Genomic DNA, 27,791 nt, shown 5'->3' with positions numbered 1-27,791 from the left:
ATAGGATTTTTTTTCTATTGTTTGATAAAGGGTGGAGCTGCCCAATGTCATGAGAGGTCTAGGACTTGGACAGTCAGGGTACCTAGCCTCAAGGAAGGCACCAAACCCCTAGAAAACAGTAAAATCGTAAGTGCAGTGCTTTCAGCGCTTGCTGCAAGCAAGATTTCTTGATGGGCTGCAAGGCAACTGTTCTGAATCCTCTTCTGAAAGTGTGTGGAGCATGGGTAGACTTAGAAGTTGGGTCAGCCTAAACAGCTGATCAAGAACTTGCTTATTTGAAGTCTGCATTTTAAACCCGGAATACGAGCTACCAGTGTCCATAGCTCCTGATACAGTAACCACCTTGTCACTTTCAATAGTTAAGGATCTGTATGTTTGTTTGTGGGGTCTGGTTTGCTTTAGGGTTTTTTGGGAGTGGGGTGGGAAAAGGACTTCCAAATTTTGAAGAAAAACTGAACCCCTCTATGTCTCACTCTTCTGTGCAGGTGCAATTTAATGTCATTGTGGGCATCCCATTTCAAGGCTTCCTTTTCCAACGCTAACAAAACTCTCTGGGTTTCTGTTTCTATCCTGGTACTGCTTGCTGCTCTCACAAGCTTCCTCACTGGGCTGTCTCTTCAGAGACCAGCAGATGCAGCACCTGTAGGCACCAGGGACTCCTGGACTTCACTACAGCAACTGTTGTGGCCATACACAGGACTCCAACACAATGGACCACCCCCAGTATAACAAAGGTTCTGATTTTTGTAGTTACTATTCCAAGTTCTGGATGAATGTGAGAAGCTGTGATAGTATATTTAAGGTTACATGGTTGGGTTTATTTTGTTGGGTTGTGGATGTTTTGGGGGGGAGATCTATTATTTTTTTTTTTTTTCCTTTTTTAAAAGCATGACTTGAAATTCTGAAACATTTTTTTTTTCCTATCTGACAAGTCTCATCTGTACAAGTACCTAAACTTTACAAGTTTCAGGTTTACAATAAAAGTTAGTAATTTTGAACATAGCTAACAAGAAATATGACACAATGTTCTAGCCACAAGAGAATAAAGAACTTATTTTGCTTTAACAAAATTAAAACATTTGTATTTTAGTCACTGAAGCTGTTCCAGTGATTTGAATAGAAAAGGATTTGAGATTTGAAATGTAACTTTATTGAAAGCTTTTGCTAATAAAGGTTTCAAGGGAAGCATGCAGTACTTAAGAGTATGTTAAAACTCTTGTAGCGAGGAGTAGCTGATATACAACATCAATAAACAGGAAGCTAGCTGTTTCCACTTTATCTATTGCTTCTTTGCTGGAAAAGTCCTTAAGCATATGGTAGATTGTGGAGTGAAATTCAGAATCTTCCTCTATCTCTTCTGAAAAAGCTTCACTGCTTTCGGTGATCTTGAGCTTTTGTGCTTTCTGACCATTAAACAGATAAAGAGACCAGTCTTCGTCTTTGACAGATTCTGCTTTAAGATGCTCACTTACCTATTGCAGAAAAAATGAGCCATTAGATTAAGCCCATGATGCTGACAGAGTATAAATTCTAGATGAAACTAAAAATTCCTATATACTCATGAATGTAATACACAAACAAAACCAAGGTGCTGCCGTGAACCCCTAAACCAAAAGACTGTGTACCATCACCTTCTATCTCATTTGCCTCTGTAAAATACAAGGTTTGGTCACTCCAGCAGCTGTTCCCGAGTCCTGTGGAGAAAGGAGCTAGGTGCAACAGGCCTCATTTGTTTTAGTTCTTGTTCTTGGGATTAAGTATTAAGCTAAATATTTGTATGTCACATGCCTTTAACTCAGGAGCACGGGAGAGCTGCTCAAGCTTTCAACAGTATGGTATGTTCTGTTCTACAACAAGTAGGATACTTCATGAAAATTGGTATCTAGCTCTATCACCCCAGCTTTGGCCAAAGCCTAAACAGCTAACCTACCAGTTCTACATCTTAGCACATCAGCAAGTTCTCTGTTACTGAGATGTGTGTCCAGGTAGAGATCTGATATCAATGAGCTAAGATGCTGGCTCTGAAGCTTTACTCACACACACACACACTTAATGCTGGTAAGTAACCACAAACAGTAACAGCCTAGACAGGGGTTGAAGACACTGTGAGATGAGTGCAATTTCTGTAAGTTAATTGTTTCTATCTCTTAAACTGTGACATAATGATTATGCTGGTTTTCTCTAGAAGTTTGGACTAAATCCACAAACCTTGAACACTACTTGCTCTTGGCCTGCTTCTAGATTCCACTTGCTCCTGCCAAAAGCAAAAGCAGATGCAAGCAGTGCCATCTGCTGATAGGCCTTAGCTTCTGCTATGGGTGCCTGTAATACAAAAGTACAGTATATGTTGTTCAGTCTAATTCCCTGTTATACAAATGTAAGAAAAACCATGACTTGACTTAACCACAGTTCACCGGCTAAGGTGTCAGAACAGTTGTGCACTTCTCACCTGACTCTGCACAACATGCCTTCTAAGTGAAAAAAACAACAGGAAAACCATCCCCTCTTGGACTCACCTTCTTGTTCAGAGAGAGGTATGTGTAAGAACACTCTCCTGGAAAAATATTCACACCAGCTTTTTTCAAGACTTCTCTTAGGTTAAGTGGACTTATCCATTTTCCTGTGATGTGGGAAAGCACCTGCTTCTCTTCCACCACTACTGAAGACAACATACACTGATTACCCTGTTGTACAAACCAGTAAAAGCAACTTACTGGTCATGAAAGCTTAACTTACCAGTCATAAAAGCTATTTTCTGCTTCAGGCATCAACTATTAGTATCATCTCTGCTATTCTGAAGAAACAATTTTCTGCAGGATTTTGGAAATGACAGTGGCCTACTGACCCATGCTTATGCTCATAGTGACTCTTTTTAAATCATGTCTGTTACTGAGATGACTTGCACAGTAATAAGCATATGGATAATCATGTGTAACACCACCTTTAGAAGGAACAAGTGGCAGTAGTAGTAGGTTGCCTGAAATGCTTTTATTCCTCTTGGTATAGGTGGGAGGAGAGAGATTTTTAAGTCTCTAGCTGGTACCACTGTCTTGAAGTCAGCAAGGTACTATCAATATCAAAGCATTTACTGGAAAGTTGCAGAAACAATCACACAGGTGCTTTCTTCTGCCCAGCTCACAGGAAATGACTGAAATAAATTACCAGTACTGTTCCTTAGAGCGCTTGGAAAGGAAGAGATCTTCCATTGTTTTCACTGACACAGTGGGATTCAAATTGCTCTCGTAGAAGCACACCAAGTTCTCAATAAAGGACACTAATAATTTTTTTTCTCTTAAACTGCAAATGTTTTATAAGCAAAATTATTTATAGTACCTTGATTTGTATCTGAATCACTGCAAACACTGTAGTAACTGTAAGTAGTGCTTCATCCATGCCAGTAGGTTGCAGTTCCCATCCCTGATATGGCATATTGATATGAGCATCCTGGAGAAGTGCTATTGTATAAAAGGCTCCCATCTTAAAGGTGATACTCTTCTTTTCTGTTTCATACGTTATGTTGCCGATGTCATCAGTTCTCCACTGCTGGCCTTTACAGAAGGGATGCAAAAATACAAAGATGTATATCTAAAGCTTCTGCTTGGGGTATGTACTTGGGAAGAATTAGTGAGGACATTCCAGGTTAACTAACACTGACCCACCATTAAGATAAAATGTTAGGCATAAAATAAGGACAACTCATTTAAGGCAAAAAACTCTACATGTTATAATTGTCTTTACCTACAAGATTAGGCTAATTTTGACAGGAGAGCTTCTCCTTAATTTCAAAAGAAATACAAATACTGATGTCATTTCTTATGTGCTATAAAGCTGTCCACAAAATAATTTTCAAAGTAACTTCAAACATCAAACTGTTTAAATAGGTTCTACTCACATTAATGAATGTAAAGTCAGAGGTATCTTGTATTTATCTCAGAACTAGAATATCACATTTGGATTTTCACATTTAATTTTCATAGTATTAAGTTAATACTAATACATGTTAAATTGGTTTAAAGCAGACTTTACATGACTTTACCCTAGGAAAACTTGATTTGTGGTATACAGGTGTACTGCTGCCCATGAAATGGTGTGTATTTATTTTTTCTATTAATATTAAAAAGCTACAGTAAAAAGCCTCAACAAGCAGTCCATTACTAGATATAATGCAGAAGCAAAACAGAACCAGAAATAACTAAACCAAATTAATTACTACTGAAGGTCCCAAATTATTTCTGGGCTCCGAATTGGCTCTCATCTTTATAGCTGGGTTCTGGAAATAGTAAAACTCAGGTATAAATTCCATTATTCAAACTTACAATAAATTTATGTCCTAAATTCATACCTGCAGGATCCCATCGGGCTATCACAGGAGTTGCAAAATATATCACATTGTCAGAAAGCCTAAGGGTTATCTCTATTGGTGCATGTGTGGCATCTTCAGCTTCTTCGGGGGGATATGGGTATGCCTCCAATCCAACATTACGTAACTTTGGAAAGGTGGGAAAGGAACATGTATCATTTTTATTAGAAAATGCAGTAGCCTATGTAAGCCCACCCAATCACCTGCAGAGTTTCCTAACACACCATTAAAAACTTATTAACGGTTTGTTAGTGTTGCACATTTCAAACTACAGTGTTAAAAATTATAGTGAAAAGGTGACTGCCAACAGGTCTTTGAATGCTTCATGTGCTGTCGATGGCGCCCTTAAGGCAGTACCACATAACAGACTTAGTCATTTTTTAATAGACCCACAGTCTAAAAAAAAAAAAAGAACAAACCAAAAAAAAAAACCCACCCAAAAAGCAAACAAACAAAAGAAAACAAACCAAAACCCTAAGAGCACTTGCAAGGCAAAAGCAGATGTAATCTTCGTTTGTCCACACAGTGTCAAAGGAAATGAAAGAGGTCATATGTGACTGGTAATGCAGGTCTGTGCGTGCAGCTGGTAATTGATCTGCCCATACTCCCACTTTCTTAGTTTGTATGGGAATTTCACTTATTAAAGGTTTTCAGCTTCACAGTAAAATCTGTGCATTGCATCAGGCTCCACAGTGGGAAAACTAGAACATAATAGCTATAGTCCTCAAATAGCTTGCAGAGCCTGGGACAGAACTGGCAGCGTACCTTTCACATAAGGAAAAAATTAAGACCCCCTCTCTTTGCTTTTACTTTGGCCAAGTGCATTTTCCAGCACAATGATCTGTGCTAGCCATGCTGATGACCACTGACTGTGCACACACCTCTGTAGGTGCCAGCCAATCTGTTCTCCTCCAAAAACTGGCCAAGTGTAATTGAAAAATTACTCAAACATTTGGCCATTCAGTTTGCTGCTCAAGAAATCATGTACACTGCTCCTGCACAGCTGTACCACAGCTCAGGCACGCCTCTTTAAGGATGATAGGGAAGAGGACTACATAGCATGTAACCTCTTTCCTCACTTACCTCCACCATACTCCAGTCCTTGATTTGTTTGACCTGACGTGGAACCTGCAGCGCATCGATATGGTACACACCACCCACGGGTACAAACTGCTGCAAGTCAACAATGTTTTCATCTGGTTTTGGCTCTTTTTCACTTGTCTCTTCCTGCATCAGTGGCTCCTGAACTACAAAATAACCAAACAACATGGATTAACTTGCAGCTTAAACTAAAACACTGAAGTTTTCCACTTCTACAATTTTTCACTTTTGCACAAAAAGTCCATGTGCTCGAAGTGCTTTACACTCTGCAGCATTTTAGCACCATCTACTGGTGTTTCCCAAACCTTCTAACAATTAACTGGAATGCGGGAAAGACAGCTGGACAATGAAAAGTAGTTCTTGTTTTGCTACTGAGCTTTTTAACAGATGATTAATATCTGCTCTACCCTTGTATTCATACAGGAATAAGGTTTTACTGCCAAAGTGAGTCACATCACCAACAGAAGAATTTCACAGGTACACAATACAGCAGATTCTAGACAGGTTGAATGGATTTGAATATCATTAGCATGCCAGCAAAAGCATACTTTCGTAAGCCTTCTCTCCTTATTAAAGCAGATCAACAAGCTAGAAGGCATTCAGGTATAATTAGTACACTTCTGTGCACATACATTTCACCTACTACTATGGTAGGGATTTCCTAAGCCTTACTGAAATAAAATAACAATTTCCTCCAAGTAAAGCCCAAATTCTTTATATCCCCTTGAAAACCACCTTGTTTGGGTTTAGGGTCTAGTCTGACATCCAATTGCTTGGACTGTACTCCACAGAAAGTATGTAGTGGAGTTTGGGTTTTTTACAAGAAAAAGATTGTACAGTTCAGCTAAACTACGTTGAAGAGTTTGCAGTTATTTTATTTAAGACAGTACTACAAGAAAACTCACTCTTACTAAACCGAAGGACACCGCAACACTGAAGAAATTTGTAACTTAACTTATGTGGACAGATAGATAGATAAACAGTTTCAGTTCCTGGAATTAGGCCCTCTTTCAAGCAAAGTGTATCAGCAAGTTATCTCACTTTAAGCCCACGTGTCAGTAATGTTCAGTAATACTTACATGACCTGAGTGTCTACTATTATATGCAACTGAATCTTTTTTTTTTCTGTGGAAGTCAGTCTCACCAGGCAGCCTGTCAGATTCATAAAAGTTGTGTGTCTTGCCCATAAGCATACATAAATATATTCATAACAATATACAACTGTACATAAACATAACAAACATGTACATGAATATTGATAAATAAGTGTGGGGACAAATTCCATTTTCCTACCTGGCTGATTTTCTTCCTGCATTTAGCAATCCTTAATAGAAATGTCAACAAAACTCAACTGTTATCAAAACACAGAAACATAGAATCATAGAATGGTTTGGGTTGGAAAAGACCTTAAGATCATCCAGTTCCAACCCGCCTGCCATGGGCAGGGACACCTTCCACTAGACCATGTCTCCCAAGGCCCTGCCCACCCCAGCCTTGAACACTGCCAGGGATGGGGCAGCCACAGCTTCTCTGGACAACCTGTGCCAATGCCTCAGCATCCTCATAATGAAGATTTTTTTCCTAATATCTAATCTAAATCTACCCTCAATATATAATTGATATATTGTACATTGATATACATATTTTTTGTATATTGTTATATATTTCATTCTATATATTATATAAATCATATTGTTTCATGTATCATTACACTGTATTGATATACATCCTAACACTGTATATTGAGCTACATCAATATATTTATAAACATTATTTTTAACATGAAAATCTTTATCACAATGTTTCCATATATAAAATAAAATACTTAGAATAAGTACTTTTGCAATCTGTACATAAAATTAACCAAATACCTAGTGATAGTGATGATATGTCCACGATTTCTGATTTCTTCTCAGCTTCCTCCCCTGTCTCATTTACATCAGCTATGCTACTGATGCTTTCTTGGAATGAGACAACACTCTATACAAAAAGCAAAAGACATTTTTTCATTAGTCAGAGAGAGACATATATATGACTATACTCAGTAAAAAAGAGGTACCACCTCCTTCAAGGAAGTCCAAGGAGAAAAAGTACTGTTTCTCTCCTCCAGCAACAATCTTGCTACTGGATCAAGGTTTTTAGGACAAATCATTTCCTACGCAGCAAGCAAAAATAGTTTTGATTAAAGGTACTCTCCAAGACTGGAACTGGATATATAAATAGAGATAAATATAATTACTTAATTTCCACAGCAAATTCCACCTTGAGCTTCTGAAGTACCATGTACCATGTACCCTAGATGTCCAGCTAAATTTCCAGCCAGTTACAAATTCAACCCTAACACAGCAGACTCCTCTGCAAGCACAGCAGTAGACAAACAGCAGTTCAGAGTACCAGCCATCAATTTGGAGGCACAGGCATCTCCTGTGCCCTGTGCTGTGCTTGCCAGTGTGTGTGAAGAACACACATCTCCTGAAAGAGGACAGAAAGTGAGGGAAAAGAAAGGACAGAAGGTGAGGGGAAAGAAGCATTTACACACATAAATATGGCAGAAGTCAAGGCAGAGCCAGACAGGACAGGCTGCAGCAGCTGAGAGAAGTGGTGTCTTCAGAGGGAACACGACAATTCACAAAACAGGATTGAGAGAAAGAGAGTAAGACCTGGGAAAGAAAGATAGAGAACAAAATGAGGAGCTTGAAGAAAAGTCTGAAAAACACAGGCAAAAACTGCCGAAAGACAAGATTTGTCACATAAACAAGAAAAAAAAGGAACCAAGAAAAATGGGATTTCAGGCACTGATTCGCTACAAAGGTGTTGGGGACTGAAAAGTTAAAATGCTAAGATTATGGCTCCAAACATATTAAGAAGACATAAAACGTGATGTCTTACAGTTATTTGTGCAGAAATTTTAGAAAGAGAATCTGAGTCACTTATTTGCAGGTCACAGATGATACCAATATTTAAAAAAACAACACAGTGAGAAAAATACAAAACCAAGCAACTTTCACAACACCCAAAGCCAACAGTGTCTGGGAAGCCCTTAAAGGCAAAGCTTCAGCATACAGATAGATACAGAGCAGCCATGTAACTGCATAACCAAGACCTGCTGAGCTCTGAATCCTATTCTGCACGCTGTGACTTTTACCAGTATTGGATTCCTGCAGTGATTTTATGGGGTTGTCAGTTTCTCAGAAGCAGAATCCATGCATCTGGACATATGTCACAGGTATACGGAAAAATCTTACAATGGCACCTGATGTTCCTCGTGGCTTGATCCTACTCTTAAACTACCAACCAAATGCCAGCGCATGCATGCCAACTGCACTGCAACTATCCCACCCTGTCCAAACCTCCCCCTCTACCTTCTGTACAACAATCTTTGGTCATCAGTCTCTCCATTCCCTTGAGAAGATTTATGACACAGTATAAAATATTTAAGAACTTGGTGCACTCAGGCACAGGACACATTAAGAAGCTGTTACACTGCGACTGGGCCTTGAGTAACAACAGCAATGTGGAACATCCTTTGGTGAGGTTTTTTACCTACCTTTCTCCTACCACATGTTTTTTCTTCAGCAGGCATGCTGGGCTCTTCTTTAACAGGCATGCTGGGGTCTTCATTGGCTTTGTTTCCCTCTTCTCCTGGTTCTTCTACATCATCTTTTGAATCTTGAGTTAACTCTTTGCTATCTAAGACTTCCAATTTTGGCACACTCTGACACTGCAGCCAAAGTGGAGACACATGATCATAATGAGTATGCAATATGCGAACAGCAACACTGCTCACAGCCAGTGACTTTGGAAGATCAAATCCATGCTGTGCATCACAAAACACATGACTTTTGCACCTGTAAACAGGAGTTTAAAAAAATAACATTCCCTAGTAAGATTGGCAGAACTTATTTTTTTCTTTTTTTGTAAGTATTCAAATCACTGTTCTACATTAAGTCACCTAGATTCTCGTTTGTCACATGGCGCAATCTAAGAAACAGAGTCATGATACGCTTCCTGTCTTGTGCTGACAGCTGTCTGTAAGCCCCTCCAGAAAAGCTGCAACTGCATTAAGGGGATCAAGAGCTGCAAAAATAACTGACCTGATAGGATGACAATGAGGCAGAATCAGGCAGCAGCTCTTCTACACAGCACATTCCTGGTAAAATTGACTAACTTAAAGGGCAAAACCCAAAAAGATACAAAGATGTAAAGGTAAACTTAACAATCAGTAGTCTTACACAGCCACTGATCCTTGTGACAATGTAGAAAAAAGGCTAAAAGGGCAGGCATAGGAGGCCAACTTGCATTAGGTAGAGTGTCTAAGTTATGAACTTGGATTCTTTTATCAGATACGGAAGTTTGCTGTTCATTGCAATTCCTGCCCAAACAAAGCCAGAACTTGCTTTTGGATAAGATCAGGTCACAAGTTCTAAAAAAATCTGCTAGCAAAGCAACATTTATTTTTTTATTCTTGCTTGAAAATTGTATGAACACTTCTGATGACCAGAAACCTTTAACACCAACCCAGATGGAATCTTCCTGCAGGTTAGTCTGACATTGCTCAGCATCCACCCTTCTAATTACCTTAGCAAAGCTTAGAGCAACAGGTCCGTAGCCAAGGCTAAGTCATTTTACCAATTCATTTCTCATATTTGCAGAGTGGGAATAGGAAGTCCACTCAAAAATCTAACAAAAACTATTTTAGATTCAGAACCTACTATGGAGAATGTTCACATCCCAGCCTCTAGAATCTTTTAGTTAACAGAGAACTGAGCACAGAGCATCATTCAGCACTTTGCAAGCAACTATAACAGATCAGAAACTATTTAATACATCAACAAGAAACATTACTTCCAGAGGAATTCCAATTCTTTGCATGGGATTTATTGTTTTCCTTTAAAAACTGTGTGACAGTAACAGGGTTCTACTGTAGCATTTTAAAAAACAAATTATATATTTTTTAATCTATATTTTTTATATATATATTTATTTACATGTATGTACATAGAATCATAGAATCAACTAGGTTGGAAAAGACCTTTAAGATCATCAAGTCCAACTGTTACCCCAGGTTTGCCAAGTTCACTACTAAACCATGCCACTTAAGGGCCTTGTCTACACAGTTTTTGAACACTTCCAGGGATGGTGATTCTATCACTTCGCTAAAAAGTCTGTCCCAATGCCCTTCTTCACCCTTTTGGTGTCCCTTCACCCTTTTGGTGAAGAATTTGTTCCTAATATCTAACCTAAACTTTCCCTGGTGCGGCTTGAGGCCATTACATCTTGTCCTATTGCTTGTTATCTGGGAGAAGAAACCAGCCACCTCCTCGCTCCATCCTCCTTTCAGGTAGTTGTAGAGAGCAATAATATCCCCCCAGAGCCTTTTCTTCTCCAGTCTAAACAACCCCAATTCCTTCAGCTGCTCCTCATGAGACTTGTGCTCAAGATCCTTCACCAGCTTTGTTACCCTTCTCTGGACCTGATCTAGCAACTCAGCAACTCTCTTGTAGTGAGACAGATATAAACCACTCTTGTTCTTTAATAAAACTCTGATGTAACCAGCATTTTCCTTAGCAACAGGCTGGTATGAAATCCATCAGTTGGGAGTCTGTAGAATGAATGCTATTCAACATGAAAAGGATCATGAAAAACTGCTTCTTGGTGTTTACTTAGGTAGACAAGACCAGGCCTCATTTCAAACTAAGAATTTCAGTATGCCATACCTTACTTTCTTCTTCAAGTTGACCCAGATACAGAAAGTGACATTTTTATCCTTTATGACTGCATGCATATTTCCAGTTTCAGAATCTTCATACAGACAGGCTGTCTACAAAGGAAAAAAGGCAGAGTAAGTCATGGTTGGGGTTTTTTTTATTTATATCACTTTGATTTATTTACATTTACATTTGAATAAAGAAAAAACCCCAAACATACAGGAATAAAAGTATACCATACCAAGCATATGTACATTGTATTTATGTACTAAAATATGACAGCTATAAACTCAAACCTCTTTGTTAAAATTTGAACTATGTTCTTTTTCTTTCTCTGTCTTCATTAAGTCTGACAGTCAAATACTGAAAAATATGGGATCTCACATCATCCCCTTCAATGGTACTGCCCTTTAGCAGGTGCCCTCAAAAAAACATTTCTCAGGACAAGTTCAAAAAGAAAAAAGGACTTACTGAGCAATAATGGACTTCCTATTCCACAGTCACTGCACAGAATAAAATTTTCTCAATACAAAACTCATGAAATTACAATTACATTAGGATTTTAATCCTAAACTCACTAAAGATAATCAAGAAATTAAAATGTCTCAATTTGCAGAGGGTTTTGACTGTGAACATACAACTGGTCCACTGTTTCCTCTGGTCCTTTTCCTTTTTGTTTCCTCCAGAAATAGTATTTTCCTAAACAAACTTACATATATTATTAATATACTTAAAATAGCAAACAAGTTTGCTATCTGTGCACGCAACCCAGAAAACTGATTCCAAGTACATTTTCATTTTCTTGTTTAAATATCCTTTACTCTTCCCAAGATTTTAGTTTTAAAAATATTTTAGTCATATGATTAAAAATGTGTACAAACCAACCTCAAGACCAGCTTTTCACATTTGCAATTTTTGTACAATCAACTAGCTTTACTTAAATCACTGAGACAAAACAGGAAACAAATTTAATACAGTGCCCCTTGTTTTCAACATCTCCAAATCTCACAAAGTTTCACAATAATTTAATCTTAAATATCTAGATGACGGGAATTTTCACTGTAAAGCTAAGATTTTCAAGAGGTTTAAAGAATTACAAGTCTGGTACCTGCTATCCACATGATTTGGAAACTCAAATGCTAAATTTTGAAACTCACATACTAACCTCTATGCCAGTTTAAGACCAAACAAAAACAACCATCACAACAAGACACTTGTAGTTAACTTTGTGTGCACTGTGCATATTACAGCTCCAAAGTAGTAAATCTTACTTACTTTAAGCAGGTGCTCTGTAGCTCCATTGTACTTCTCATGAAGCAGATTCTGCAGCTCCAGAATAGATTCCTGGTACTGGACTATTTCTTTTTCTGTTATCTGATTTGATGATGCATCCAATAAAAGAAGCTGCAACTTCTCAATTAACTAGAAGACATTATATGTGGGACAAATATCTCTGATTTGACATCACCCTTAATATACTATGTGTTCTGTTATAAAAAACAAGGCAAACTTGCTTCCTTTGTAACTAAATGTATCTTGGTCATAGAAATAATCTTTTTCTACTGTACCTCTAGAAATCATGCTAAGCCAGCATCATCAGTCAACCATGCAAAGTGTAGAAATTCCAGGGTCAAGTCTGCCTGCTTTCATCTCTCTAGTCCAATTCCTTTATTCCTCAACCTGTAGGCTGTGAAATCTTAGCTTACGAAACAGATCATTTATTGAATGGGATTGCTCACGTGAGGAAACCTTTTGGTCAAAAATTAGGTTTAACAAAAAGTTTACAACTCTACTTTGGAACCCTATTTTCTAAAGTAATAATCTCAACTATGAAATCTTGAAAAAAACCCCAAACAAAACAAACAACAACCAAACAATAGAAAAACATACAGCAGTTACATTTTAATTCTCAGAAAAATCCTTAGTGTGAACTCTGCCATAACATTGTTGTCTTATTAGCACTACATGCTGATATCTAAACATCTAAATGCTTATAGAGAACTAAAAATTCCCAGCTGGCCAAAGTAACCTGCAGTACTGAGATGAAGGGAGTATCAGATTATATTTATGCCTTTTTTCCAGACTGGCCTGATTCCTCTTCCCCTTCATCTGTGGAATCGCAGTACTATTGCTCATTTAGTGTAGCAAAGCAGCAGCAGAATTGTAACCTTTAACATGGTCTGCCTCAACAGTGAGGTGGTCCATGTCAACTCTGAACTGCTGATCTACAGTTCAGAGCTTTTAACAGTTCCTCTAAAACCTCTAAGAACATGTACAATAGGAAATCATAGAATCATATAGAATCACAGAATGGTTTGGGTTGGAAGGGACCTTAAAGCTCATCTAGCAACAATCTGCCCTGCCACAGGAAGGGATACCTTCCACTAGACCTGATTGCTCAAAGACCCATCCAGCCTGGCCTTTAACACTGCCAGGGACGCTCAGGTGTTTTAGATCAAGAGAAGACAGACCATCTTTGACATCACCTTACATTTCCAGTTGGGATGAAATGAAATTGCCTATACTCTAGTATCACATGAATAGGCTACTGAGCGTACAGTGCAAGACAGTGCACGTTTAGAGGATGTGAAGTAGCTGTAACTGCTTCAGTGTTGGATGGGAAACACAGGGCAGAGGGAAGAAGTGTGTTTGTGGGAAAGATGTGACAGCAAGGAGAAGAGTGTCAAGGAGCGGAAGTGGGTAATTGCTAGGCTTTTTGCTCGGGTTGCAGTGTAGCAGAGAGGAAAGGGAGGAGTTATCTGTTGAAATTCATGGAAAGGACTAGCACATTCCCCGCTGGCAAAGAAAAAGGCAATACGCAGAGGGTGAAAATTGCAGCACCCAACAAGCACTGCAAGACAGCAAATCTCACACTCAGAACCAAACCAGCTCAATAAAATTTGTATTACACATGCAACTTTCACCCCCAAATTCTGGAGGACCCCATTTAACTTACTAAAACCCACTGTTAAGTTAGCATAAATTAAAATAAAATCCTAATTTACAAAGCAGCCACAAATTGCTTAAAAATGCTTGACAAGCCACCAGTGGTTGGTGGTTTGTGTTTTGGGAACTTCTGCTTTTATATGACACTTTGCTGGCTTTAAGTGTTACACAATAAAGATGCTGTCCACTGAAGCATCAGTGACATGAGCTTACATGTTCTGGCTCAAGACTGTTTAAAATGTATGTAGCAGGGAAGATGGATGCTGGAATACTAGAACTCAGTGTAGAAACATTACATACAAATCCCTTAAACGCACTGCATATTTAAAGTCAATAGGCATCTTCTTCAGAGTAATAAAGCTGTAATTAAAAATAATGTAAAAACTGAAGCAAAATTTCTGGGTCATGAAAAAAAAAGGGAGGGGAAGAAGGCTGTTATGGCTATGTTCTGGTAAGCTTAAACTGAAAAATACCATTTTGTCACTTACATTTAGCACCTGCTCCCCTTTCTTCATCACAAGTTTAATGTCCTTATTTTGATCTTCACGCCATAAGCTCATGAAAGTATTTATTTCCCGCAGTACAGTTGGGTCAGGATTTTCATCACAACTGAGGTAATGCTCCCACTACAGAAAATGTTCAAGGAAAAGTAGATACAGGCACATGGTGCAAATGACTATCATTACTATATGAAAAAGGATTCTGAAAGACAAATATATTACAGTGATACAATCACACCTGCACCTAAACAAGACTGTAACACCACCTGGCTTATCACTATGCAACAAAACCAAAACAGGTTTACTTCGATATACTGTGTTAAGATACTTCTGCCCACCCAACATTTGCTGTTTATACTCACTCATTTATCAGTGGTTTCTGTTCTGCTAGTAGGTATAGCTTGCATGTCTACAAAAGCAATGAATTCAGCACCTGCCACAAATGAGGGGCTGAATGAATAAATGATAACATAAATGAAGAACGGGGACAGGTGGAAGAGGCAGATGGTTCTCTCTGTCAAACTGCCAACAAAACTGAAATTCCTACTCTTGCAGTAAAGCTGCTTAGGAACATTTTACTCCTTTCTTTGCCTCTGAAGGAGACATTTTGTCCTCCTCAGCAGCACAATTCAGCTAATACAAAAACCTCTGGTGGGAATGTGAAATCCTTTTTTTTTTTTTAATATAATTTTATTTTCAAAATCAATTATTGGTCATTCTTATAGGTGGGGGAAGAAAAAAGAACCCAGCAACAGGCTAAACCCACTTAACTCTACCTGAGCCTAACACTGGCTCATGGGCTTAATTTATCACCTATAACGTACTTTTTTTCATACATATAGGATGTTATTAGGGAACAATGCCTCCCTGCTTGCTGTGAAGATTAATTACATAATGTTACTGAAGACTGCATTACAATGTAAAGTGACTGACTTCAAAAAAGGCAGTAACAGATGAGTGCTCAGGGCACTGGAAACTCCTGTATGAAAGACTGACGGGTCTGCAGTAATTAAAACACCCAATTTCTTTTTTTTACATCTTTGCACCTAAAGAAGAGCTTCAGCTTCATCATCAGGAAAACACATCCTTAAAAATGGCAGCACTTGCTCCTTGAGAAAAAGGACAAATTTCCTGATAATTTGTAAATGTATCATCTGTTAATCTGAACTGAAATGGATGTGGAAAATCAGCGTTTGGTATTACGTATGTATTTCGCCTTAAATATTCTCAACAACAGTCTAATACAAATGCTGCTATTTCCTATAACTTACCAGTACTGTATTTAAAGATCTGTTTTAAAAATAATAGTTCTATTTTGCCATTACTTTTAAAAAAGTAAAAATAAAAATCTTATGTTCCTCCTTCCAAGAAATGCTCATCAAGAAACACCCTTCCTTTTCAAAATGACCAACAGCATCTCTTGTTCACAAGGATAATAAAGTCAGAGCATGTCATCTACTGAAAAAGGTAATAAAAATCATCCAGAAGTGTTAAGATGCAACCGGGCAGTTATCATGCTGCACCCTTGTGGCAATGAAGGCTAAGGGCACAGTGGGCTATATACCACGAAGAGTGTTAAGCAGCAAGCCTAGGAACGTTCACTCTGCAGGGCTCCTGAGGCCACATCTGCAGTGCTGCATCCAGTTTTGCGTCCCTCAGTACCAGAGAAAGAGTGGTAAATTGGAGGGGCAAGAGGAGGGCCCTTAAGATGGTTAGGGTACTGGAGAAAATGACACATGAGGAAAGGCTGAGCATTGCTAGTCTGGACTAACAAATGCAATCCCCCAGTACCTACAGAGGGGTACAGAGAAGACAGGGGCAATGCACAGGGATGATGCATCATGACAATTAGGCAATGATCACAAGCTGTAACATGCGAAATGCCAATTGCATTTAAAAAAAAATTGTTACAATGAGAGTGGTAAAGCAGTCCAAAAGGTTGCTCAGAGATACCGTGGCATCCCCCATCCTTAGAAATTTTCAAAACTCATCTGAGCACCTTGCCCTAGTTTCAGAGTTTGCTCTACTTTGTTCAGGATGTTGAACTACATGAATTTCAGAAGTCCCTTCTAATGTGATTTATCCTGTGATTCTAAATTTGTTTTTCTGTGTACAACGATATATAAAAAAGAGTGAGTATGGCCAGTTACTACCTCAGGATGGAACTTGAAATGCAGCCATAGCATACACCTAAACTCAAGAAATGGAAACTCCTGGATCCTGCAATGGAGACATAGCTAAAGTTTCTTCATTGTTGAACCTCTATAACACTGGGCAGATTTTGGAAAGCAAGCTTACCTTTGCATGTGCTCTATAATCAATTTTCCACTGCTCTGCAGACAAAAACTTCTGTTCCAGTGAATGAAGTTCTGCCAGTTCAGCCTCCCTTCGTTCTCGATCCTATTTAAAAATATATATATATATATCAAACAGAGGAGTTAAATATTTGTTTTGCTTCTTAAAATTGTTTTATATCAAAGAAAAAGAAAGAGATGTTTGAATGAGATATCATTTAAACAAATACAAACACTGACAACTTGCTATTTTATAAAACATTTAACTGAGAAGACTGCAAAAGTTCATAATATGTTATTGCCATTGCATTAGTTGCTGAGCCATATGAGAAACATGATGTGTCACATGATTGTTAACCTCTCACTTAAACAGCTTCCATATCATCATCCTGAAAATAGCTTTAAGAAGAGCTACTAAAAAATGTAAGCATATGCTGGAAAAATGTGTGCAAGATTTTTTTTCTTATAATTTGTACTATTTTAAATTCCTCATCTTCCTAAGGTAAAAAATATTCTGTGAAGGACAAGAGACACAGGCAGAAGTGACTTTTTCAGGGGTAAGGGGAGGAGGGGATACTAAAAAAAAGAAAAAAAGGAAACAGAAAAAGAGATAACCAAAATGTAGCAGATCCTTATTTTTAAAAAGAAAAATACAAAAATATTTAGATATTACCAATTACATTTTGTTCTGAATTCGAGTCTTCTCAGAAAAGTAAATATACATAATCTAATACACATGCACATATACACATGCACACACACAAATCAACATATCTGCCCTAATATGTAACCACTTAGAGAATTTATACCAAAATATTCTTGCCACAGCTGTATCAAATATAATTATGGGGAACACATAAAATTCATCCAATTGAAAGTATAGTGGAAATAGAAGAGGGATTTATTTAAACTGGAGTACCACATATGGCAAAACTTAATGTATTTAACCATAGCATCTTTATGTACCAAAACCAGACAAGACTACCTCACGTCAGGGAATTTTTCTTAATCAAAGCAACACTAAGCCAAACATTAGCTTAGTGAAAGAATACTATATAAAATAAAAAAAATCAGCCCCATTTCCTTTGACTTTGTGTGCATTATGTTTTACTAATCCAGCCCACCACCTTCTCTGTTTGTGGGACCTTATACAAGAATACCTTTGCAGTGGCTTGGCTAGATTTTTCACACTTAATTTTAACCTAGTGATGCTAGAAAATTTCCTCTATATTGTTCCCAAAACTATGGACATAAGGAAATTAGTTTCTATTCTGACACTAATTTACTAATGTTTTACAGACCTTGTCACAAATTCAAACACAGTATTAGATTTTTTCAGTGAGTACAAACTAACTTTTGCCGCAAGCTTTGCCATCATCTCTTGTTCAAGTTTCTCCTTTTCAAGTCTTGCTGCTTCTTCTAGTTCAGCTTGAATTTTGGCTTCCTCTGAAAATCAGCAAATATATCAAGAGCATAATTATATTTTGCTTAATAAAACCAGACAAGTTATTTTATTAGCTGTAATAACAAAGCAACCATAATAATGAGCAACATAAGCATGTATCTTATATTGTGCAGAAATCTTCCCAATTAATTTGAATCATTGCACTAAATCACACTACCTATGGTGCTACCCCTATCAGCCTGTGTCAACACAAGTGGAGAAAAGCATTAGCAAGCCCTCTTTCCCCTCAGAAACAGCAACAGGAGTGCCTTCTCCTTTTATCTACAGCTTTGGCAGACCCAGGTTCTTAATCCAAAGTAGATGGTGAAACTAAGTAGTTTAGTCCCAAGTTACTCTCCTCTTCTCCTACAACCTTTGATTTCCTACAACTCCAATCTTATAGCTATTTATTCATTGAAACACTTCAGGATCAGTTACTCCTGATCACAGTTTTAGCTTTTCTTTGCTGCCATAGGGTCTAGAATACGGGATAGGATGTGAGTACTAAGTAAAATTGCTTTCAGCCTCTAAGCCTTCAGCCTGGTTAGCAGAGCCTATGCGTCAATCTAGATGTTCCCAAACAGCAACTTGGATGTGACCCCCAGCACGTAAATCACTTCAAGTACATGTGTTGCACAGAGGCAAGAGCAACAGCAGTTCCCAAATCTCCCTCCACTCACCTGAGCTGCCACTCCCATCCACAAAGATTATTAGTGATTAGTAATGGCTTACTAGCAGTCACACCATGCCCAAGCCCACACCAGGATGGATTAATGGCAGAAAGAGAAGAAGAGATGGACCAGATGTTCAGACAGGGGTATTGGCTTGTGATGCTAAACTGCAGAAGCAGACACATTCCGATGGTGAGGACAGGTCAGCCATGCGACTGGGATTTCATTTGAAGGGATAGAGTGATACATAATAGAAAGGTTTTGAAGAATTGGGTGAAGAATCAGTCACTCAGTAGACAAAAGAAGCCCAAGCAAACTACACTTTAATCTATCCCGATTTGTAGTCACCTTAACTGTTACCCCTTCAGAACACCAGCTAGCCCCCTGCCAACAGACTTACTGTGTTGGCCTTCTCTGGAAAAAGTCCTTTTCAAGGAATTTCTCTTGACTACTAACAACTACGCTTGAGAGGAAGGGGGAGGAAAAAAAAACCCACCTGCAATGTTTTGTGGTTTTCTAGCTTGTTGAGAGTATTTCAACAGGGAATATTAAAAGAGAGGAAAAAAAAAAAAAAACCAAAAAAACAAAAATCCAGTTCCTTCTTCCAAAGTTCTTAATTACAGTAGAAATAGCTAGAAGAAAAAAGTATGGCTCTAAGGAAAGTGAGACACGGTGACACGTAATACAGAAGTTGTCCCACACAAGAGGAACACATCACCTGTGTTTGTGAAATAGAGACAGACATTGATGCACATATCATTTAGGAAATTACTATCTGCTCGTGTATTTAAAATAGGTGACTTTTGCCATCATACTCCCTACAAATGAAGTGCACAGTACCTTGCTCTCTCCTCGTCCTTTCCTCTTCTTCTCTCTGTAATCTCCTTAGTTCAGCTTTCTTTTTGGTATCAGACTTAGTGTTTGCAACAAATTAAAAGAAAACTTCAAATTAAAAACTTCAAATTAACTTAAAATTTAAAAAAATAAATCAATATTATTGTAAAACATTTTGGGAGGTATTTGCCCTCTATAACTTTGCCCTTCTAATGTGATTACTGAATTAAGATTTTGGATTCCCTGCATACTCAGTGAGGACTCCAGAAAAGCAATACACATACTGAATTCAATTTTCTTCTAATTTTCATGATGCAATATATGTTCTTTCAATTAATATATTATTTTATGCTAGATATTCCTGAACACAGCCACAATAGGAGAATATTAAAATCTCATGGTTTAATGTAGAAATTGAATAACACAGTACATCTGCTAAGAAAGCAGAAGTTACAACTTCAAACATTTTAGGAAATACTGGGAAATATATTTTGGGACATAGGAAACTGGCAATTGGAAGCATCCAATTCACAAGATGACTAGCAAAGAGTTCTCTTTTCTGTCACAAAATCCTCACGGCAACTCAAGACAGTTAACTGATTAACCTCTAGGCTAATCCTAAAATAGCTGTATTTTAAATTTGGGGTTCTCAGAAATTATCTTCCTTCTTAATTTTTTGTGGTCTGGGTACACATTTTTAAAAAAAGACAATGTAAGTAACATACAAAATCTACTGTCATGTAACAGACTAACCAAAATAAAACACTTATTTTTGTCTTAGAATTCACAATATTCATAGAGTTCTTACTGATGATGCACATAGAAATTTGATAACTGGATGTGTACACATGAGACCACGTTGTCTTCAAGAGATTTGAACAGTAGCAAGCATAATTCTTTTAGGATTTGAAGATGTTACTAATGGTCCTTCATGTTTTCCTTTGCCAGAAAAAAAAAAATAAAAAAAAAAAAAAAAAAGGATTCATGGATGGGTTTTCATTTTTTATTATCATTTAATCTGTTTTTTGTGTTTTGTGTCCTTTGGTGATTGCATTTAAGTCTTGGGATGCTTAATCAAACATGTAGAGTCAGCACTGTCACTGCAAAACAGCACTTAAGGACACACAGAAGGAAAATCAAAGACAGAAGGAAAAACAACTGGCACATTAACACACACAAAAGTCTAAATCAAAAGATCTGTTTTTACCAACTAAGATGATTTCCTATTAAGGCAGTAGCACAAGCATCCTAAGGTTGCCATCCTCGCCAAGAACCAAAGACTACATTATTTTTTTTCAGTTTTACTCTGTTTACACAGGTAACACTGCCGTTGCACATGTCATACACTTGCAGTCAATGTGCCTTGAGTCCATCTGAGCTGGATGGAATGGTATCAGGGAGAAGTGCTGTTCCTGAAGGCACATGCTGCAAAGACAAGGCCTGAATACAGCTGATTTTTAAAAAATAAAAAAGATAAAACAAGAAGTGGAGGAGAAAGATGAGACAGGAAGCAAATCAAAACATGCTCGTGGAGCTTGCAAAAACAAGGAGGCTGATTCTGTACAGAACTGCAAAATCAATTCACAGACAACATTAACGTTTATGAATGGGACACATAAGGTCAGGTTTTGTACATATGAGAAAATAAACCATAATATTCTGCATAGGCTCTGGCATACAGAGAAAACAAGAGTGACAGCAGCCTAAACTAGGGTTGAAAGCAAAGATATGGATGACAAAAGACACTGAGGGAAACAAATTACTTGCATTTGGTGGTGTATCTGTGTACTGGCTGAACAATGCTACTCTGCCACTGACATACACAAAAGATAGTCAAAACAAAACAAATCAAATATTTGCTGTTTTAAACCAGAAAATATGGAATGCAAATGGGTTCTGAGTGAGAGGCAATGTGAAAAGAGGAGATGCAGCACGATTGAGTGTGCCCTCAGCAAGTTTGCCGATGACACCAAGCTGTGTGGCTCGGTAGGTACGCTGGAGGGAAGGAATGCCATCCAGAGGGACCTCGACATGCTTGTGAGGTGGGCTGATGCCAACCTTATGAAGTTTAACCATGCCAAGTGCTAGGTCCTACACCTGGGTCGGAGCAATCCCAGGCACAGCTACAGGTTGGGCAGAGAAGAGATTCAGAGTGGCCCTGCGAAGAAGGACTTGGGGGCGTTGGTCAACGAGAAAATGAACATGAGCTGGCTTCAGTGTGCGCTCACAGCCCAGAAAGCCAACCGCATCCTGGGCTGCATCAAAAGGAGCGTGACCAGCAGGTCAAAGGAGGTGATCCTGCCCCTCTACTCTGCTCTTGTGAGACCTCACCTGAAGCATTGTGTGCAGTTCTGGTGTCCTCAACATAAAAAGGACATGGAACTGTTGGAACAAGTCCAGAGGAGGGCCATGAGGATGATCAGGGGACTGGAGCACCTCCCGTATGAAGACAGGCTGAGAAAATTGGGGCTGTTCAGTCTGGAGAAGAGAAGGCTGCATGGAGACCTCATAGCAGCCTTCCAGTACCTGAAGGGGGGCTATAGGGATGCTGGGGAGGGACTCTTCATTAGGGACTGTAGTGATAGGACAAGGGGTAACGGGTTGAAACTTAAACAGGGAAGTTTAAATTGGATATAAGGAAGAAGTTCTTTCCTGTGAGGGTGGTGAGGCACTGGAATGGGTTGCTCAGTGAAGTTGTGAATGCTCCATCCCTGGCAGTGTTCAAGGCCAGGTTGGGCAGAGCTTTGGGTGGCATGGTTTAGTGTGAGGTGCTCCTGCCCATGGCAGGGGGGTTGGAACTATATGATCTTAAGGTCCTTTCCAACCCTACCTATTCTAGGATTCTACGATTCTACGATCTTCCGCCTAGGTGTCTAATCTGGATGCTGCACATCAGAAAGCTGAATTCCAAGTCCCTGTTCCATCACTGGTGAAAGGCAAAGACTTACAAGGATTCAGTCAAGAAAGGTAAAATAACTAAAACAGTATGAGTTTCATCCACAGTGTCAGCAAGAGAATATAACTGGATGGTATCACAATGCAAATAAGCACAAACGATCAAAGGGATCTATTAGGAATCTTACGCTTCTCTGCTGCAAAGAAACAGATACAGAAAGGTGACAAACCAGCACAGTAGCATAGTGCCCATCTTGGAATAAAGAAAGAGTTCCAACAAAGCTGGGAGAGACAAAAAAAGAGGACTTAAGTCCAGACAGCTGCAAATGAACACGATAGTATTATGAGGTCTTCCCATCCACTCTGCCTGAGTATTCCTAATAATTTGGTAAATATTGTTACAAGTAACCCAGTTGAGAGTGAACTTAGAAATATCAAGAAAGCCCTTTGGCATCCATCACTCAACAAAGCACTTTACAAATACTGTTATTTCACATTTTGATTTGACTAGTGTATCTTCAGATCTAACAAAAGCTATTCACTCAACTTTGCATGGCAATAAATATATATGTAAATGTAATTTTGAATACAAAGGTTATCACAAAGCTTGAACAAAAACATCGGTGAAAAGTTAGTGCCAACCACAAATGTACACCCACCAGAGTTAGCGTGCATCTTAGCACTTTTGTTATCAAAGCATTTATTTGCAAAATTCTTCTAGAAGAAAGTCAGTAAACCCTACAATTCTACTCCTTAATATTTCAGGGAAGAATCAGTTCCAGTTCAGAATAATAATTCTGTATTACTTTATTTTTCAGTGTAAATGGAAAACCTGTTTGTTTCAATTGCTCATAATCACTTTTTAGTCAGTTTCTTTTCACATTCTTATAATTTTACATAGGTCTAACAAAAGTGAGATGCACAGTTCTAAAGGGCTACATTTGAATAGGATCTATTTTGGGGGGAGGAGTGGATAATTTTGTTACTACTAAATTAACAATAATCAACAGCATGAATTTACGCAGTACAGTTTCCTGTGGAGTTCTGTCTGTTGTTCCCCTCGCCTATCATGTTCTGTGTTCAGCCTGTGGCACAAAGCCAGGACACTGGCTCCCTGCCTGGGCAGCAGCTGCCAAGCAAAACACACAAGAGGCTGCACTCACCACCTCTTCTCTGGTAGGTCTGCAGGAACAGCACTCAGCCTCCTGGCAAAAGGCACATATCCTTAGTGTCCTGGAGATGCCTGTTCCTCTTCCAAATTTCACAGAATCACAGGATCATTAGGGTTGGAAGTGACCTCTGGAGATCTTCCAGTCTAAACCCCTGCCAAGGCAGGGCCATCAAGAGCAGGTTGCACAGGAAAGTGTCCAGGCAGGTTTTGAATGTCTCCAGAGAGGGAAACTACAGAGCCCCCTGGGCAGCCTGTTCAGTGCTCTGCCACCCTCAGCTTAAAGAAGTTCTTCCCCATGTTGACGTGCAACCTGTGTTTTAGTTTATGGCCATTGCCCCTTGTTCTATTGCTGGGCACCATTGAAAAGAGTCTGGCACCATCCTCCTGGCACCCACCTTTGAGATACTGATCTGCATTAACGAAAGCGCCTCTCAGTCTGCTCTTCCCTAGGCTAAACAGGTCCAGCTTCCACAGTCTCTGCTTATAAGAGAGATGCTCCAGATTGAGCCTGACCAACAGGCTCAGAAGAAATACAGATTAAAAAATAAAATCAAACAAAAAATGTATTTTTTTCTTTTAAAAAAGTACATTTGCATAATATCAAGGTATCACAACACGTTTATAATGGCAGATCCTCTGAAAAATACTGTTTTGTAGACATTAAGTCCAGAATTAACTGATGCTTACTTTGATTTTAGCATGAAGTGCTTTGCCATTTTACTCATTTAATTTCCAAAATAACAGGATTGTGCTGGCACACTCTCTAAATGAACACTGCTAGGGTCAAAATGCTGTATATGAACTAGAGCGCATTTCTGACTACTTACCTTTGTTTTCTTTTTTGGAGCCTAAGAAGATCAGGGGAGAAAAATAAAAAGGTGAGTATCAGACAACAGGGTATCGAGTACTAAGGAATAATAAGCAAATACAACTGTTCTGTAAAATTAGATGAACTACTGAAAAACTGTAATGACAATAATTTCAATATTACAGAAAATTAACCACTAACACATGACTCTAGACCACCGTAATTTACCAGCATAGGTCACATTTATGGTTATAGAAGTGTATCTACTTGTTCCCACTGATTATAAAAAATAAAAATGTATATCAAACATATAATATAGTCTAAGACATAATTCAGTCAAAAAAGCATTTTCCGTGTTTTCTGAACTCATCAATTTATCCCACGTGTTATTCCTCATGACGCTATATTACACCATGCAATGACCTAGAGGGACACAGAAACCCACTGAGGTTTTTGTCATTCATAGGAAAACTGCATTTGAAAAAATGTAAGTAGGGGACGTCTCCAAACGACAACAGGAAATGACAGACCCTAGAAACCCAAACACCCAACAGTCAATCTCTTACTTGGTTTACCAATTACTTTCTGTGCATTGCCATGCGATTTTACACAACCTCGGTGTGATTAACTACCCACATGAATCCACTCCCTGTGGGGTGGAGAAAAGAAACGTGAAGTTTGTCAGTGTAGAGCGGTTCTGACCACTCAGGTGTAGCTGCCTACGAGCTGCGCTTCTCGCTAAGCAGCCACAGCACCAAACCAGAGCACAAGGAGGGCTGCAGAAAGTTAACATGCCCTTCAGGTGGGGTTTCTTCAGTGTTAAATCCTTTTTTCCCACATACCGGTACTTCAGTAGCCAACGTGGAACACCTCCGCCCACCCTTACCCACTCCCCGGCCTAACCAGTGCCTCAAGGTACCAGTTACCGTCCTTCCCTCTTTACCCACAGGAGCCCAGCGCCCTGCGGCTACAGCGGCACCAGCACGCCGCGGCCCGACCGCACGGGCGCAAGCTGCTATTGCCCACAGCAGCAGCTGAGGAGGCAGGCGCAGCTCCGCAGCCTTCCCCAGCAGACCGCTTCCTCACAGCCAGGGCCGCCGCAACCCCGGCCCCCGAGGCACGGGCCGACGGACACCAACAGACCCCAACCCTCGCTCACCATGGCGCCGCCGCGTTGCCTAGGCGACCAGCCCCACCTCCCACGTGCTTCCCGGCACCAATGGCGTGCGTCTCTCCTCGCACCGCCTCGCCCCGCCGGGAGAAGGGCGGTGCCTCCCTCCGTTACGGCTTTGCCGTAAAGCGGCGCGGCGTGAGGCGGGTGAGGCGCTGACCTTGCTGTTGTGGCCCGGGCCGGGGCGGTTTGTCCGTGTCAGTGTGTGCGGGGGGAGCGCAGGGCGGGCGGGGTACGGCCATCGGCCCCGCAGGCACTGCCCGCGGCTCCGGGCCGTGCTTTTGTTACGGACATAAAGAGCGGTTGGTTGCGCTTCTGCCGCCTCGGGATTCCTGATTTATACATGTGTGTATAGCCCTGTATGTACATGTACAGGTATGCGTATTGCTTTAGCAGACGGCACATAAAGAAGCTGCCGGCTAGGTAGAAAGCCCGTAGGCGAGCAGGAGACAAACAGCACGAAGATAAGCGTGACGGCAGCGGAAAGCTGTTGGAATTTTGCTGTTTTCTGTTTGAGAGGAGGGCAGGCAGAGGCGGGGGGAGAAGCTGAAAGAAACAAAACCAAAAGCAGAAGAAGGAGAGAGGACCATAAAGTATCAGCGTTTGAGCAAAGGGGGCTCAGCCGGATGACGGAGCATGGTTAGAGCCCGTGCTGTTCCCGTGGAGCGGGAGGCTGGGATGTGCTTGCTCCCCGCAAGCCTAACGGCAAACTGATTATCCTTCAGGTTAAAAGGCCCAGTCAGACGCAACTAAAGAGGTCACTGAAATGTGAGAATGGCCAATTTAAGAAGTGAAGTGAAAAATCTATACAAAAACGTAAGTGTCCTAAACACCGCGAGCACCACACCTTCCTTAACCACACAAACCCCTTTCACTGCCCAATAAAATCCTTCTTTTTTCTTCCCTCAAGCTGCTGTACCTCGGAAGGGAGTATCCCAAAGGAGCAGACTACTTCAGAAAGCGTTTGAAAGCAGCTTTTCTGAAAAATAAAGATGAGAAAGATCCGGAGAAGATCAAGCAGCTGATTGCACGAGGAGAATTCGTTATGAAAGAGCTGGAAGCTTTGTACTTCCTCAGAAAATACAGAGCTCTGAAACAGCGCTACTACAGTGATGACAATCAGTAACTGGTGCTAATGACTTCCATGTAATGATACAGAGCCTTAAAAAATGAACAATAAAAGCTGTAGCCTAAAACCTAATGAAACATTAATCCTTCTGACCCTCTGAAATACAAAATAGGCCTTTGCTTCCCTTTAAGTAGTGCCTTCAAAGATTTTCAACTACATCTGCCTCCTGTGTGAGGGTCAGGCTGGCAGAAGCACTCACCCACTGTGCTGGGCAGAAGACCACGAAGTTCAGGAAGGGGGTGAATTTGGACAGGAGTGGTTTAAGCACTATGACCCTGAAGACAGTTCCTGCTACTACTGATTTCTGGCACTGCTTAACTGCTGTAGCAGCAATACAGAACTTTATCCTTTCCCCTTCTGGAACAGAAGTTTGACCGTTGGCTAGCTCAACTAGCACAGACCTGTGCCAGAACTATGTGTGTACTAGGATTGGATGATGTTTCTACCCCCACCAAGAACTAAGTGACACTGGAAAGAGAACAGAAATAATCTTTGGAATATAGGTAAGTCATGGCTCCAGTAGAACTGTTATAGCAATAGCAAGTCTTCACATGTATGAACTCTAGAACAGAATGAAGACAAATGCTGGCCAGTTAGCACGCTACCTTCTGAGGAAGCTTGTGCTGTTTCTAGCACGACATTGATGTGAAGAGCAGCCCTTCCACATCAACTGAATTCTACAGTATGTTGCAGTTAAACCTGTTCTGAATGAATACCTCTATGTAGAAAATTTAACCTACCCCTCTCAGTAACTTATAG

The 27,791-nt window shown here is 39.7% G+C and overlaps 3 protein-coding genes across 14 annotated transcripts in view; 2 read left to right on the top strand and 1 right to left on the bottom strand.

Moving 5' to 3' along the window:
* The window catches only part of IRAG2 (inositol 1,4,5-triphosphate receptor associated 2), a 42,128-nt gene extending 40,696 nt beyond the window's left edge, over positions 1-1,432 (top strand). Inside the window, exon 40 of the mRNA XM_065674095.1 lies at positions 486-1,432. Coding sequence (XP_065530167.1) covers positions 486-729 — 244 coding nt within the window. The 3' untranslated portion in view covers positions 730-1,432. The remainder of the gene's footprint in view (positions 1-485) is intronic.
* Positions 1,128-25,942, bottom strand: DNAI7 (dynein axonemal intermediate chain 7). Of its 8 annotated transcripts, none has more exons than XM_065674109.1 (16): positions 25,892-25,942; positions 24,752-24,772; positions 19,865-19,937; positions 18,264-18,355; positions 16,914-17,015; positions 14,604-14,741; positions 12,445-12,591; positions 11,179-11,282; positions 9,009-9,309; positions 7,333-7,441; positions 5,444-5,607; positions 4,343-4,487; positions 3,334-3,548; positions 2,517-2,684; positions 2,209-2,322; positions 1,128-1,472 (listed from the first exon to the last, which is right to left on the bottom strand). In XM_065674109.1, exons 1-16 carry the CDS (start codon positions 25,892-25,894, stop codon positions 1,197-1,199), a joined length of 2,172 nt encoding a protein of 723 aa, XP_065530181.1. In that variant the 5' UTR covers positions 25,895-25,942; the 3' UTR covers positions 1,128-1,196. The 8 variants fall into 8 exon arrangements, with proteins under 8 accessions (XP_065530181.1, XP_065530233.1, XP_065530191.1 ...); XM_065674161.1 differs by lacking the exon at positions 25,892-25,942 and adding an exon at positions 23,917-23,996 and having other exon boundaries at positions 24,752-24,766; XM_065674119.1 differs by lacking the exon at positions 2,209-2,322.
* A 29-nt stretch (positions 25,943-25,971) lies between these two features.
* Positions 25,972-27,115, top strand: ETFRF1 (electron transfer flavoprotein regulatory factor 1). 5 transcript variants are annotated; one of them, XM_065674021.1, is made up of 3 exons: positions 25,972-26,050; positions 26,629-26,719; positions 26,814-27,115. In XM_065674021.1, the coding sequence occupies exons 2-3, from the start codon at positions 26,678-26,680 to the stop codon at positions 27,027-27,029; spliced, it is 258 nt and encodes an 85-aa protein (XP_065530093.1). In that variant the 5' UTR covers positions 25,972-26,050; positions 26,629-26,677; the 3' UTR covers positions 27,030-27,115. The 5 variants fall into 5 exon arrangements, with proteins under 5 accessions (XP_065530093.1, XP_065530125.1, XP_065530101.1 ...); XM_065674053.1 differs by having other exon boundaries at positions 26,048-26,100; XM_065674029.1 differs by lacking the exon at positions 25,972-26,050 and adding an exon at positions 26,150-26,248.
* The last annotated feature ends 676 nt before the right edge of the window (positions 27,116-27,791 follow it).

Source organism: Lathamus discolor, chromosome 1, assembly GCF_037157495.1.
Source record: "Lathamus discolor isolate bLatDis1 chromosome 1, bLatDis1.hap1, whole genome shotgun sequence".
Taxonomy (NCBI): domain Eukaryota; kingdom Metazoa; phylum Chordata; class Aves; order Psittaciformes; family Psittacidae; genus Lathamus; species Lathamus discolor.
This window is presented reverse-complemented; position numbering and strand designations above follow the sequence as displayed.